The sequence below is a fragment of the Hermetia illucens genome, chromosome 2 (assembly GCF_905115235.1).
Source record: "Hermetia illucens chromosome 2, iHerIll2.2.curated.20191125, whole genome shotgun sequence".
Taxonomy (NCBI): Eukaryota; Metazoa; Arthropoda; class Insecta; order Diptera; family Stratiomyidae; genus Hermetia; species Hermetia illucens.
Window position 1 is genome coordinate 92,261,229 of NC_051850.1, and position 14,066 is coordinate 92,275,294.

The 14,066-nt window shown below is 40.8% G+C and overlaps 1 protein-coding gene across 2 annotated transcripts in view; it reads right to left on the reverse strand.

Annotated features, from left to right (window-relative positions):
• LOC119647920 (breast cancer anti-estrogen resistance protein 1) overlaps positions 1-14,066 on the reverse strand; it is a 227,330-nt gene that overhangs the window by 45,064 nt on the left and 168,200 nt on the right. For both annotated transcript variants that reach the window (XM_038049244.1, XM_038049245.1), the window contains one exon: positions 8,637-8,780. In XM_038049244.1, coding sequence (XP_037905172.1) covers positions 8,637-8,780 — 144 coding nt within the window. The remainder of the gene's footprint in view (positions 1-8,636; positions 8,781-14,066) is intronic.

Sequence of the window (14,066 nt, forward strand, 5' to 3'; positions counted from 1 at the left end):
CGCAACATTCGAAATAAATTTCGAATGCCGCGAATCCTGACGCGCCACAGCTTCACTACAGGGAGATCAGCAACAAATCAGACTTTCTCTGTGCGGCAAGCGATGGAATATGGACGTCAGTTCAACCATCTTTTCATCGAGTTTAAAGCCGCCTATGATAACATAGCCAGGGTAAAACTGTATATGGCCATGAGAGAATTCGGTATCCCGACGAAATCGATAAGACTGACTAAGCTGACCCTGACCAATGTGCGAGGCCAGATAAAAGCAGCAGGATCACTCTCAAGACCATTCGACATCAACAACTGTCTACGACAAGGGGAGAAAGTGATCCGTGATGCTTGGGAAATTGCGAGGGGTACGATCCTCTTTAAGTCCACATAACTACTGGCCTATGCTGACGATATCGTTATCATGGGAAGAGCGCCCCGAGACGTACAGACTGCCTTTATCCAGATTGAGCAGGAGGCCCGAGTTCTTTAGCTACACAAAATGGTGGCAACGTCAGTACCGAAGACGAACCAACCAACAACATCAAACCGCACTGGTCAAACAGGTAGAATAAGGATAGGAGAATACAACTTTGAGACCGTTGATAATTTCTCCTATCTAGGGTCGAAAATCACAACCGATAACAGCTACGATGATGAAATTCGCACACGGTTGTTGTCAGCCAACAGAGCCTATTTCAAGTTACAAAAACTGTTCCGCTCGAAACGTCTCACCATAGGGTCAAAGCTCTTACTATACAAGACTATGATCTTGCCAGTCCTTATGTGTTCCTCGGAGACTTGGTTCTTAGCAAGAAAACATAACGACGAAATCTATGAGCGATACCATGACCGTCCGGTTGTGGATAAAATCCGGCTCAATAGGTTGCGGTGGGCGGGTCACTTAATTCGTATCGATGAGGATGATCCAGCCCGGAAAGTCTATAAGGGCAATATCTACGGTTGAAAAAGAAAACGAGGCAGACTCTGCCTGAGATGGAGCGATGGCGTAGGTCAGGACGCCAGACAGGAGATATCGAATTGATGGACCTCGGCGCGAAACCGGAATGTAAGGAGTTCCTTATTAAGGCAGGCCTAGACCGGATACTGGTTGTTGCGCCGTTGATGATACATTTAATCGCTAGGAATACCGCATACTTACACTCGGATATACCTTGTTGTGAAGGTAGAAAATCTAATGAGCATTCCATTGTATAATATCATACTTCATTGGTTCAGGATCCTACCATTTTTGAGAGTTGATACATCAAACAAAATTTTCCCATCAGTGACAAGGGTCACGAGACTATATCCAGGAAACTCAGTCGTCACCTTCCAAATAGGATGAAAACCTCTTTTTATAACTAACCTAACACACATTTATATAAAATACCCCAAAAACTTTTTTCACACCCAATAACGTACCAAACTCACACTTTGTGAATAATTTTCTCCTTTTACGACCAATTCGGAATACTTTAATTGCCGAATAAATTGTAGACGCAACTAGAGCGGAAAATTTCCAATCGGAATTCTAGTCACCATTATTCGGGGGTAAAATGGAAAATCGATACATGGAAATAAAGGCGATTGAATGAATAAGAAGTAACGAACTGAGAACTGGCAAACAAAGTAAACAAAAGAATTATGTAAATGTTATGGATAAATGGGGACGATAGAGTAATTTGCAATTATTGAACAATATCCATTCATTTTCATTTCACTTAGGAGATCCGATTGTAATGTGTGATAGAATGCAAGAAAAAAGTCATTAATTTGTGAAATTACAATGAAAACTGATTGAAGATTTGTAAAACGATTCATATACTCCGACATTAATAAATTTGAATTTAAAATTTCGTAGGTATAACGTGTCAAACAAATTTGATGTTAATTAATTTATTAATTAACTTATCGTATTAAAAAATAAAAACATTGCATATCCCTGCGACTTATCTTTAGTTTTTTCCCCTTATTTCATTTAATAAATGTGAGTTCCAGGCCCAGAAATAAAACATACATTTTCACTAATCTTTAAAAAAGAGGAGAACGTTTATTCTCAACTTGAGATTTTCATCAAAAGACGGCTCCAGCAAAATCTTTCTTTCTTAGCAGCTACTGCAGCCAAAAGAGTCACTTATAGAGTATTTCGCGATGAAGAGCACCGGATGTGAGTTTACTATTATTTCTTTTCAAAACATTACACTTTCAATTGCCTTGAAGAGGAGTGTCGCCTTAGTATTCAAGTAAACGACGGAAGCATAACTATGAGTCGAGGATAATAATAACACTTAAATTCGCTCAGTATCCTAATGAAAAGGGGTTTCCGTAGTATTTGTTCTTCTCGGAATGCAGACGACGCCGAAGTGTCCCCTATTCTGAAAATATGCTGCAAGCACGTGACACTACCGCAGAGTCTCACCACAAGACTTTAGATTATGGAAGGATAAGTGAAGGGCTCTCACAAGAATCCTGAGTGGTTTTCTTGCAAGCAAGACACGTTGTTAATTTTGAGCGAAGGGATTCCCCGGCGTATAGTTTTCAGCTTAGCTTTAGTTCTGGAAGGCCAAGATGTCATTTGGTTCAGAAACAGAAATTGAGCAAGCTATCGGTATAGATGTAGATAAATAAGATGTTTTCCGCGATGTCCATTTAGGTTGACAAGAATTACTTCATAATTTGCATTTAGGGTATGGCTTGGAAGCCTGAAAAAGATTCACTTCTCCACAGAGAAATAAAGTGGATGTTTTTCGAGGATGCTTAGCTTATTGCTTAGTTCGGTATGGCATATGTTTAGTGTCGGCATGAGTTTCAACTAAATTCTACAAACTAAGCACTTGACAACACTTGACAGTGGACATTAACTCTACTTTCGAGATTCGTCTACATATTGCATATTGCAGAGTAAATTGCGACAGTAACCATTACTTCGTGCGATACAAATATCAGGCCTATCTCCACTATCAGGCTTAATATCGATAAGAAAAGGCTTCATCGAAACATTAGAACGCCATATCCTGGAAAGCGCTCCATCTGGATCAGGAAAACGACAATGTTACCGGGAAGCGAAATGAGGTAATATTCATGACTAAGGGAGCCGCGGAGAAGAACATTAGGTAAGAAATCACGGATTAGAAGAAACGAATGGTTTGGTGCTTAGTGTTGATAAGAATTAGAAGAGAAAAATCTTGCAAAGGTAACTAAAATTAAGAAGCATTATTGACAAAATTTTCAGAATGGAATAAATCGGAACCCGGTGTTTAAGTGCAGGTTTTCTGAGTTCATACGGCTGCATTTATGTATACAGAGTGTCCCGTTGATAATGATAGAAATTTTAATGGTAAATAGCACCATTCCTTTGAGGAATCACTTATTCGATCTCTCAATCATTTAATTCCAAATTTGACACCGTTTTCGGAAACTACATAAAATTTCACATAAATGGATGATTTTTCAATTGCAAAAGTTACCGTTACTGTGGAGATATAACTGTTCAAACTTTAGAAAAATGTTGAAATTTTCATCTAAATTTCATTATTGTAACGGTACTTTAAACTTAAAAATCTGCAAAGTTGCTAAAGGTTAGCTTGCTTTCGAATGACATGTAAAAATTATGGACTTCATTATAGGAAATTTACGAATATTGCATATTACATGGAAGAAAACGTGGTTATATTATTTGGTAAATTGTGTGTGTTATCCACAAATTTAATTCTCCATTATCTAAGTCAATTTGCTCAAAACGTATTGACGAGTAGGAAGTTTGGCTCTACAAAGCAATTGTGAAACAATCTCCCAAGGGGCCAAAAAGCAGCCCTTTACTTTGGGTTCTTAACCAAAGTTGCAGCTCATAAGTCCCTTAGTTCACGAAGGTAGGAGACGGCTCTTCATTCCTCCAAGTACTTTTCATTTCGGAAGAAAATGGGAAAACTGCAGTCAAATTTCATCTAGTGAGAGTAATTGGAGGGTCTCTACGGGCTTATGAAGAATTCACTACGCTCTTCGTTCAAATCCAAGCTATACTAAACCCACGTCTCTTCTCTTCACTATCTGATAACCCGGCAGATCACGACGCCCCCCTGCCTGTGGAATGTCGCGAGAGTGAACATCGGGAAGTTCATCAAAGCTCTTGGAGTAGGCAGAGCCGCGCTGGAGGGTGCTCCAGGGGGTGGTAGTGTCGCAGCTGACACCGTTGTAAATTAAGTGATGAACCTGATAACGACGGCGTGTGAGGCTTCCATGCCTCCGAGGGGTCCCAGCCGTAACAAGCCTTCTATGCACTGGTGGACGGCAGAAATTGCCGATCTACGGAGGGAGCGTCATAAGTTCCGCCGTTTGGCACAACGTTTGCACGCCAATGAGGAGGCATGCGCCATAAAGGCACAATATAGATCAGCAAAAAGGAGACTCCGCAGCGGTATAAATAAAAGCAAAGCCCGCGGCTGGCAGAACTTTGTCAACGAGGTGAATGAGGACCCGTGGGGACTTGGTTATAAGCTTGTCACCCTGAAAATCGGGGCTTTGTGGAGGCCCTGTATACTAAGTACCGACCAGATGGACCGCATTGTGTGGACATTGTTCCCTAGACATCCTGTACGGGTTGATGTCAATAGCGTGAAAAGCGTCGAGGATTGCCCCCTTTTCACAATGGGAGAGCTCGAAGAAGCGGTCCTCACTATGAAAAACAAAATGCCGCCAAGTCCTGATGGCATCCCGGCGGAAGTTTACAAACTGGTGTTCGGCCAACGGCCAGAATTGCTGCTTGAGGCGCTCAACGCTTGCTTAAAGGAGGGAATTTTTCCTTGTCGCTGTAAAGTGGCCAAACTCGTGTTAATCAGCAAGGGTAAAGGTGACGCGGAGCTCCCGTCTGCATATCGACTGTGTATGCTTGACACGGCCGGGAAAGTGCTCGAGAAGCTCATCAAGAGTAGACTCGTTGAAGCGAGTCGGATGCAGTGGACTTATCCCCAAGGCAGTTCGGGTTCAGAACGGGGAGATCCACATTGGATGCTATTATGGTGGTGGTAGATACGATTCATCGAGCCGAGGCACACAGCCGCCAACCCCGATGGATAGTGCTCCTCATAACGCTTGATGTCAGAAATGCCTTCAATTCCGTAAGATGGACAGATATGCTAGGCACATTAGAAAACTCATTTCACGTGCCAAGCTATCTCTTGTGGATATTGATGGATTATCTGAAACACCGCTCCCTGCTCTATGAGACGCTAGAGGGCCAAAGGAGGATGTAAACCACGTCGGTAGTAGCACAGGGATCCATCATATGGCCGGACCTATGGGACGCTTCCTATGATAGACTACTGAGGCTCGATATACCTGAAGAGTCGCGCCGGGTCCATTATGCAGACGACATTGAACAGGCGCAAAGCAGACTTGGTATATTGATGTGATGGGTAAGCCAATGGATGATTGCTCATGGCTCCAGCCTTGCGCTGAAAAAAACCGAAGTAGTCATCTTGACCAGAAGAAGAATCCCGACCCTGCGTCGGTTCTGTTCTATGGTGCGGAGGTATGGGTTGATGCCTTTGACAGACAGAGGCGGGGAGCTTTGCGACTGGCGTCTGCTTATCGTACCGTCTCCGAATCAGCGGTGATGGTGGTCGCGGGAGTGATCCCCGATGCCCTCCTTGCTAAGGAAGGCAAAGCTATCTATCGTCGTAACGGCGAAAACTTGAGAGTGATGGTTGCCCGTGAAGAACGTCAACGCACCCTTACCGAGTGGCAAATTTCTTGCAAAATGAGCCAAGGGGGAGATGGACTGCGCGGCTCATCGATAATTTAGACTCGTGGTTGAACTGAACGCACGGTGAGATTGATAACTTCCTTACCCAACTTCTACGCGGGCATGGAGGTTTTCAGTTTTACCTGCACAGGATTGGGAAGGCGCGATCTCCTGATTGTGTGTTCTGCAATGGAGTGGCGGCCGGCACTGAACGCACCTTTTTCTCTTGCGAGAGGTGGGACAGCTTTCATGAGCAGCTTTATGCAGACACAGGGGAGCTCTCTCCAGACAACATTGTCAGATGCTGAAAGGTGCTGGCAGCTGGAATCGAATTGCACATTATGTTCGGGTTCTTCTTATTGCGAAGAAGACCGAACTCGACCGGCGGAGGGATTGGATGGTAAGGGGTTCCCTGAACTGCCAACTCGCTTCTTCCCCTCCCGTTAGTGAAAGGAATTCCCTGACCTCAAGGCTCCCAAAGCCGGGAGACCGGGAGAGTTAGCCCGAAGTAATGTGTCAAATGGTTCCAGGCTAGTTCTCTGATGACAGGGAGGTGTGTCAAATGGTTCCAGGCTAGTTCTCTGATGACAAGGAGGTGTTTAGTTGGTAGTCCGACAGCGTACTGTTGCGGGATGCAGATCCGAACGCTTTAAAATCAGTTAATTTTCTCCAACACCTACCAAAATCATTAAACAGTTTACCGGAATTGCTCTGTTGAGAGCACCGCAAAACTCTTTGGCAGCGCTGGCCTAATTAGTACCGAGAATCTTCAGAAAGCTCAGCCTCAATTATGAATTGTCAGCTTTGGCTCTGTAATTATTCAATTTACTTTTACTTCAATTTTCTGCTGTTTTCTCTCAATTTATCTTGGCTTCGTTATGCTTGTTCGTTAATCAAACGAATAAAGAAATTTTCCCAGTGAATTCAATTGTTGCAGAGTGTTGGGAGTAAGCACATCGTTGATGTAAATGAAGCTTCTAACATGGATGCTGTCTGAAATGGTTAGAATAGTTAGGTTCATCAGATTGACAATGAGCCAATCGTAATATGTCAGTAGATTATTTATACGGAAGATTGTTTTATAAATTATCTCAGCGGCACATGCGGACGAGGTAAATATCCTGCAAGATCGAAAGTGAACGTCGCACAAGCTCTGGTAAAGCAAGACGAAGTAGCGGAAACTGAACTAAAAATAAATATGGGCTAAGGTCAGGATATCTGAATGGGGAAATTGCACGGATTTACTCAGCCGAAAGGAGAAATTTGAATTTCTATCGGCAGACGGAAATCTTTGTAAAAGGACCCGGGGTAACTAGGGCATTTTTTGTTGTCCTTTAAGAAATGGGGCATGAAAATCCTAGTAGGGCTTTTAACGGGACACTGCTCCTTAAACTACCACATGGAAAAAGTTGGGAGTGGTGGTCTCGGTCATATGCAGCCAATGTGAGGAGGAGGAAGAGACGGCCCTGCACTTGGTATGCAGTTGCCCGGTCTCCTCGGGCCTTAGACGAAGATACTTTTTTAAGGTTTTCATCAAAGAGCGATGTTACAAGAAGTGTTTCCTTTTTCGCTCGTTAGCGCATCCGCACAATCAGATTGTCCTTTAGACCACCAGACGATTAGGATAAATAGAGTAGAGAAGATTAGGGATCATATAAACCTCTTTTGATGATTTAACAATTGCGGTAAGGGAACGGAAGCGAATTGAAAAATATTACAGACGAAGTAATTGTAAAGTATGACTGACCAATTGATATCGTAACGAAATTCTGGAAGTTCGGCTAAGTGTGCCGACATAATAAATATGATATTAAATCGGAGTTTGCTGTCAAACGTCACCTCGAGATCCTTGTAAGAGACAAACACTTAAAGACTAACCATCGAAATAGTAAACATCGGGAAAAGGAACAAGCCATCAGGCACTCTGATGGGAGAAAAAGTGGACACTGAAAAAGTTTTTCAAAAAGTCATGAAATGGTAACACAGTCGCATTGCATGATAAATTTTCTAATGCAAAACTCTGATCAACTACTCTAAGGGCAGATGCTTAAGGAAATATACAAAAAACTACGCAGCTTGGTTCTGATGCCGCTGACATTTTCGTAATATAACGACGCCGAATGCGATGATCCTTCCGAAAATTGAGCGGGTGAATTTGTCGATGAAAATCATTGATAATTGCCGGGGCCCAAAAGCAGGATCGTGGTCTTTCGTTAGTTTTATGGAGCCAAATGGAGTGGGTAGGTACCCTAGTTTGTCTATAAATTATCTCAAGATGTTATCGATGAGGGGCCGAACGCAAGCTTGGGGACTAAAAATTGTTTGGGACGTGTACAGGTGAATGAGGCTTAGTTGTAAGAATAGCATAAGATGTATATTTTCGAGTTTTCCTTTGAAATCTGCTATACTGGAGGCGTTTCCTATATGAAATCAAAAGGTTAACCGGATCCACGATTATTCAAATGCAAGCGAGAAGGCAGATAATCGCCTGGAAAGCTTCGAGACAGATGGAAAGATTGAAGTGACAACGCGAGTTATATGCTGCTCGGTTTTCAAAATTGGAGGACACAGTCGCCAAGGACTGGCATCGGACTGCAGCGCCACAGAAATAAATATATGTATATGATCGATTCTATTATATATATTTTGAATATCTTATTTAAATAAAGGCTTTTTTGAAATTTAATTAAAAATAAACATTTGATTAGCACATGTTCCCAGAAAATTCATTATCTGCTGAAAAGGTACCATGACGTGAGCTGCTACTGACTTTTTAATCATATTTCGGCTTATCATTTCCGCTACTTTAATAAATTTCCTCATAAAACTCCCAATTCCCCTCTGATGTGAATAACTCCCGAAGAATATCATGCCCTACGGGCTATTAACAACGACTAAATTACCTGTCTTCCTCGTAGAGTGCACAGCCACCATCCAATCAATCCGTCGGGGTCCTGTTCTATCACATTTAGTATGTCACCCTTTTTGAAGGCCAATTCCTCGGGTGAATCGGCGATGTTGTCGTAGATGGCTCGTGCATGTAATTTCTGTAAATTGAAATAAAAGTCAATTAATGGATCGTTACGTGAAAGAACATTGACTGCTTTCGTTTTCATTAAAACACGGTAAAGGGGCAAATTCGGCAGAATTAAAAAGCCGTGAGTGGCCATATTTGCTCATAACACACCTTTCTTCCGTTTTATAACAAAAACTGAATGAGGCAATGAAGATGCAAAAAATGTGTGCGTTCACCTGGTTTAAAGTTTGTTTGCTTGAATCTTATGAGTCACTCAGTTAATAAGGTCGTACACTAGCAGCAAACAAAGCAAAGGTCATACGTTGCGTAAAATATTGATTTTGAATGCTTATGAATTACTTTTTGCGGTATGAGTTTTAATGTCTACATTATTTTACATTGTCATGTTTCCATGAAGAGCATGAATAATTTCCACTCCATTTCGGGGCCTTTTTTCCGCTGAAATTCATTGGAAGTAATAAAGAATCGCCTGGGATAATTCTTAAAGGGAGAAATAGTGGAGAAAGGTAATAAAAAATTTACGGCTTGATGTGTGAATATTAAGCAGTTTTCCAACAATTCCCAAAGTAAAATTCTTGAACTTGGAAGGTTTTCTATTCGCATGGGTAAGCACCCCGTATAGCAGGATAGCAGGCTGAACTGAGTAGTGAGTACACGCGGTATTAATAGTAAGCATATGCGCCCCAAAAGGCTCATCCACTTTTACTAAATACCTCACCTCGGGACTTATTTCGGAAACAAAATTGTTCTCGTTTCATGCAAATCCTCAATTGGCAGAAAGTCAGCGAGGCGACTTCAACCACTGCTCGATGAATAGCTTGAACTGGAAAACATGCGGTTGAGTGCAAGCGAAAGATAAATTGATTGGTTTCCCAACCGACAAGTGGATTGAGGTAAGATACACTGCAATATTTCAATTGACAACAAATGAGCCACTGTGCAACGGAAATTATTGCAGCTACGAAAATGGCTTTTAATATAATGAAGAACCACTCGGGCTGTCTGCTGCATCTATTTCAAAACATGCTCAATTGCTGCTTTTTATTTTTTGCCTCGTCGTCGGCCGATTCCATGGCGCCTGGTTCGCAGAATCTCATTGCAAAACAAGATAATCGGCGAATTTATTTCTCTTTTAGGAATATCTCAGATTTTACTGTACTACATTTGTATTGTATATTGACTGCATTACTAGCCGCCTGCCTACAAAGCTAGGAGCACGCGGCGGCGGATTATACTTTGGGGTGACATTAATTGCTCTCGGCTTGAAGTGTTTTATTTATTGAATCTGGAATGGAACTTTGATTCAGATTTGTTGAAAACAGGAATATATCTGTCTGTAAGCGACCAGATAATTTGCAAACAAGTGCAACTGATTAATGCGTCTGGAATGCTGGGCATGTAGAGTATAATAATTATTAGGGGGAAATCTTATTATTTTGCGCACATATTATTGACAACTGACTAATCGCTTCATACACGCCAGAGTTTATTGCAGTATGTGAATTAAAGCAATAATTTATGGTAGTGGCGGATGCTCCCACAAACTGCCCAGGGTCACGTTTTGGATCTAACAACCAAGCAAGTCGGGAAACCGGAAGCTGGGCGCTTCAGGTACGAAAGGTTTTGTTTGCTTCTTCTGTGAGTATATTTAAGTGTAGAACTATCCCATTTGTACGTAGCCTGTTAAGAATATGCATTTAGCATATCGGATTTAGTACTTCGGGTTGTAAATTTACACGATAAAGACAACTTTGAGCTACTGTAACTTTGTTACTAACAGTATGATTTTGATCAAACTTGGAGATAATATGCTTCATATTATATTCTATACTACTACCGATTTTTATAACTCTGAGATAAACTTAAGGGGGGTTTTACTCAATTTCCCCAAAAATATGGTACTATACTATTATTAACTTAATTTGAACAGATATCGATATGGAGAGTATTTTGAGGCCTGGGCACCATATAGAGACAGTTTCATGATTTTTCACTTTGCATTCCTCCTACTCCCCGCCTTTTTACCAAATCTCAAAACTAATACCGGCTTCGAAAAGTAGTAATCGATACCTTTCATTTGATACCCTACATGACTATATTTGGTGAAAAACATTTTACACCCCCCTTTTACATGTATGGGGACTGCAAACACATGCATGTCTGGGGGTCCACAGGTCCTACCTTGTCACCAAATTTCGTGTCAATCGGTATAGCCGTTTCTGAGAAAAGTGCCTGTGACAGACAGACAGACATTGAACCGATTTTAAATGATTTTCTAAAATTTAACTTTTCAATCCATGATGTCGAAGTTATGCTAAAGGCTTAATTTTCAATCGTATTAATAACACAAAATATTGGAAATGTATCTCTCCGCTTCTTCACCCGTCCCGCCCACAAATTGCGACGATAACTGTCTTAGCAATACGCCTATGATTTATGTACTATGATATATCAAAGTAACTCCACTTTGAAGCGAGATAACTTCTTAAGGGGTTCATCCCGTGTGTCGGGTTGGAGAAATCGATTTTTTTTGCATGAATTGTATCTATATATAGTGGGGAATATGTGGGCAAAGGGATTTTCTGATATTCCAAGTCCTTCAGAAATTACAGGGTTAAACAGGTAAAGAGTTTGCAGCCGCGGCTAGAATACTCGATGAGAAAGAGCATCGAGTCTTCTTTTACCTGTTATTTTTTTACCTGAGCCTTATAAATTCGAACACAGGTGTAAATATAAAAAGATAAAAAATCAATTAATTGTCTAAACTTATTTGCTGTTTGGAATAAAAAGGATAATCCAGTCTAGAGTGACCACTAAAAGGCGTTCAAGTTATACTCAGTTATATTTTGTTGTAAGTATTGTGCTGTTTGTGTGTTCAGTGATTTTTTTAAATGGATCGTACGAAGGGAGATCGCTTTAACGTTCAACGTCATGCTCGCACTAAAAAACGAGTATTTCATGGGAATCGATACTTATCAGAGAAGAAAAAGGACTTCGCATCAACATCAGCAAAGAGACTTTTAGCAAGCATGAACATGGATGTTCCAATTGCGACAAGTTTTGTATATTGTATATTGGATTTTGCTGGAGTTTCCTTCGGTATTTCTGCGAATTTCTGCAAATAATAAAATATACGTAGTAGTAAACAAGTCGGGAAACCGGAAGCTGGACGCTTCAGGTACGAAAGGTTTTGTGCATTTCTTAGTACGTAGCACGTAATATATGCATATACAATATTATGTGAGAATATCCACTTTCGGATGATATTGACATTTGTAGCCTTGAATTTGCAAAGAAGCGACAAGTTTGACGTATTATAACTTTGTTAGCAATAGTGCGATTTCCACCAAACCTGGTAATATCATGCTCTATGTTACACCCTATATTGTTGCCAAATTTCGTGGTCCTAGCATGAACTTAAGGGGGGATTTGCAGCGAATTACTAAAAATTACAGTAATATACTATTATTAACTTTATTTGTGCAGATATCAGTATGAAAGGTATTTCGGAGCCCAGGCACCATATAGTGGCAGCCTCTTGATTTTGTTCAGATTTTTCGGTTTGGTAGTTTCTGAGAATGGCCCCCGTAAAGGAATGGTCACTTTCAACCCCCCGCACTCCCCACCTTTCCAACAAATGTCAAAACTAAGACCGTTTTCGAAAAGTACTAACTGAGACCTTTAATTTGATACCCCACATGACTATATTTGATGAAAAAAAAAATTACCATTGGATGGATTGGATGGATGGATTTTTACCAAATTTGGTGTCAATCGCTGTAACCGTTTCCGAGAAAAATGCGTGTGACGGACAGACAGACAGACGGACAGACAGACAGACAGACGGTAAACCGATTTTAATAAGGTTTTGTGTTTACACAAAACCTTAAAAAGGAATGCGTAGGACCTGTCGAGAAAAGAATGGGAACGCGGCTTAGTAATCACACAAAGGCATTGGTGGAAAGGGGACTGGAAAACCTACTGATACGGTTATTAACGACCTCACTACATTTTTTGGGCTAGCTATTCGTCGATACGCAAATTCGATAGAAGGAGTGAAGCAAGAAATTTGGGCAACTTTCTTCCATAAATGTTCTACAGACGAAAATCCTCAGCATCAAAATTGTCCAGCAGGCGAGGACAGTTGGTGCAAATGGCGCAAAGCGGAAGCTAAAGGAGAACTGGATAGTTTTCACCACGAGAAGGCACCTTTGACAGAAGAAGTTCAAAGAGTTATCAAACCAATCTACAAAGATTTGTTACAAGATGATCTCTTGAACAGATGTTTAGGAGCAGAGACTCAGGATAACAATGAGTCACTAAATGCATTGATCTGGACTTTCGCTCTTAAACACTTTCATTCTGGGGCCAAGGTCGTCGAAATAGCCACCTTTCTGGCTGTAATTATATTCAATGAAGGATTCAATGGTATTCTCAAAATCCTAGTGACAATGGGATGTCAAGTTGGTCACATATGTCAGGTTTATGTCGACCGCCGTAATGAAGCGCGAATTTGGCGGTCCGAACGACGGTCGACTGAACTCGCTAAAAGAGCCATAATTGAAACCAGAGAGCAACAATCGGCCTTACAAGACTTTTTTAAAGAAACGGAGGGTCCTCTCTATAGACCAGGTATAGCAGATTAACGATGAGTTAAAATTTTACTATTGGTAATCACATTTAAATTTTCAAATGCGTTTTTCTCGAAACTGCATCTTGAAAATCGGCTGCCACCATAGCTCAAAATCTATCCAACCAAATTCTTTGAAATTTTCACGACTTCTTTAATACATATTTCTACGGTCCGCAAACTAGGATAATTGTAATCGGATTGGTAGTTTTTTTTTATTCATAAAAAAAGCCGTAAAAAAACACCAAAATTCAAAAAATTAAGTTTAAAAGCCCACAAAAAATTTGTCTTTTAATATTTTCTAGTTATCCTAGTTTGCGGACCGTGGAATATTGTCCATATTAAAATGCCACTTAGTTTTTTTTCCTCAGATGAACACAGCGCCGTCCAGCGTGGCAGCAGAAAAACACCTTTTTTTCCAGATGGGTGCATAAATTGACATGTATTCCAAAAACTAGCTAAGATATCAAGCTGAGAAATTTATCGCATATACTAGAGATATCAGTAAACATATGGTGAAAAAATCACGTTTCTATCTTTATCTAGTCCTTCAAAATAATTTTTCAAAAAAACCAAAAAACGTGGGTAGTGTAAAATAAATTGGCAAAATGATTTTTTGATAAATGTCACATGCCAGGTTTATGTCGATCGCTGTAATAAAGCGCG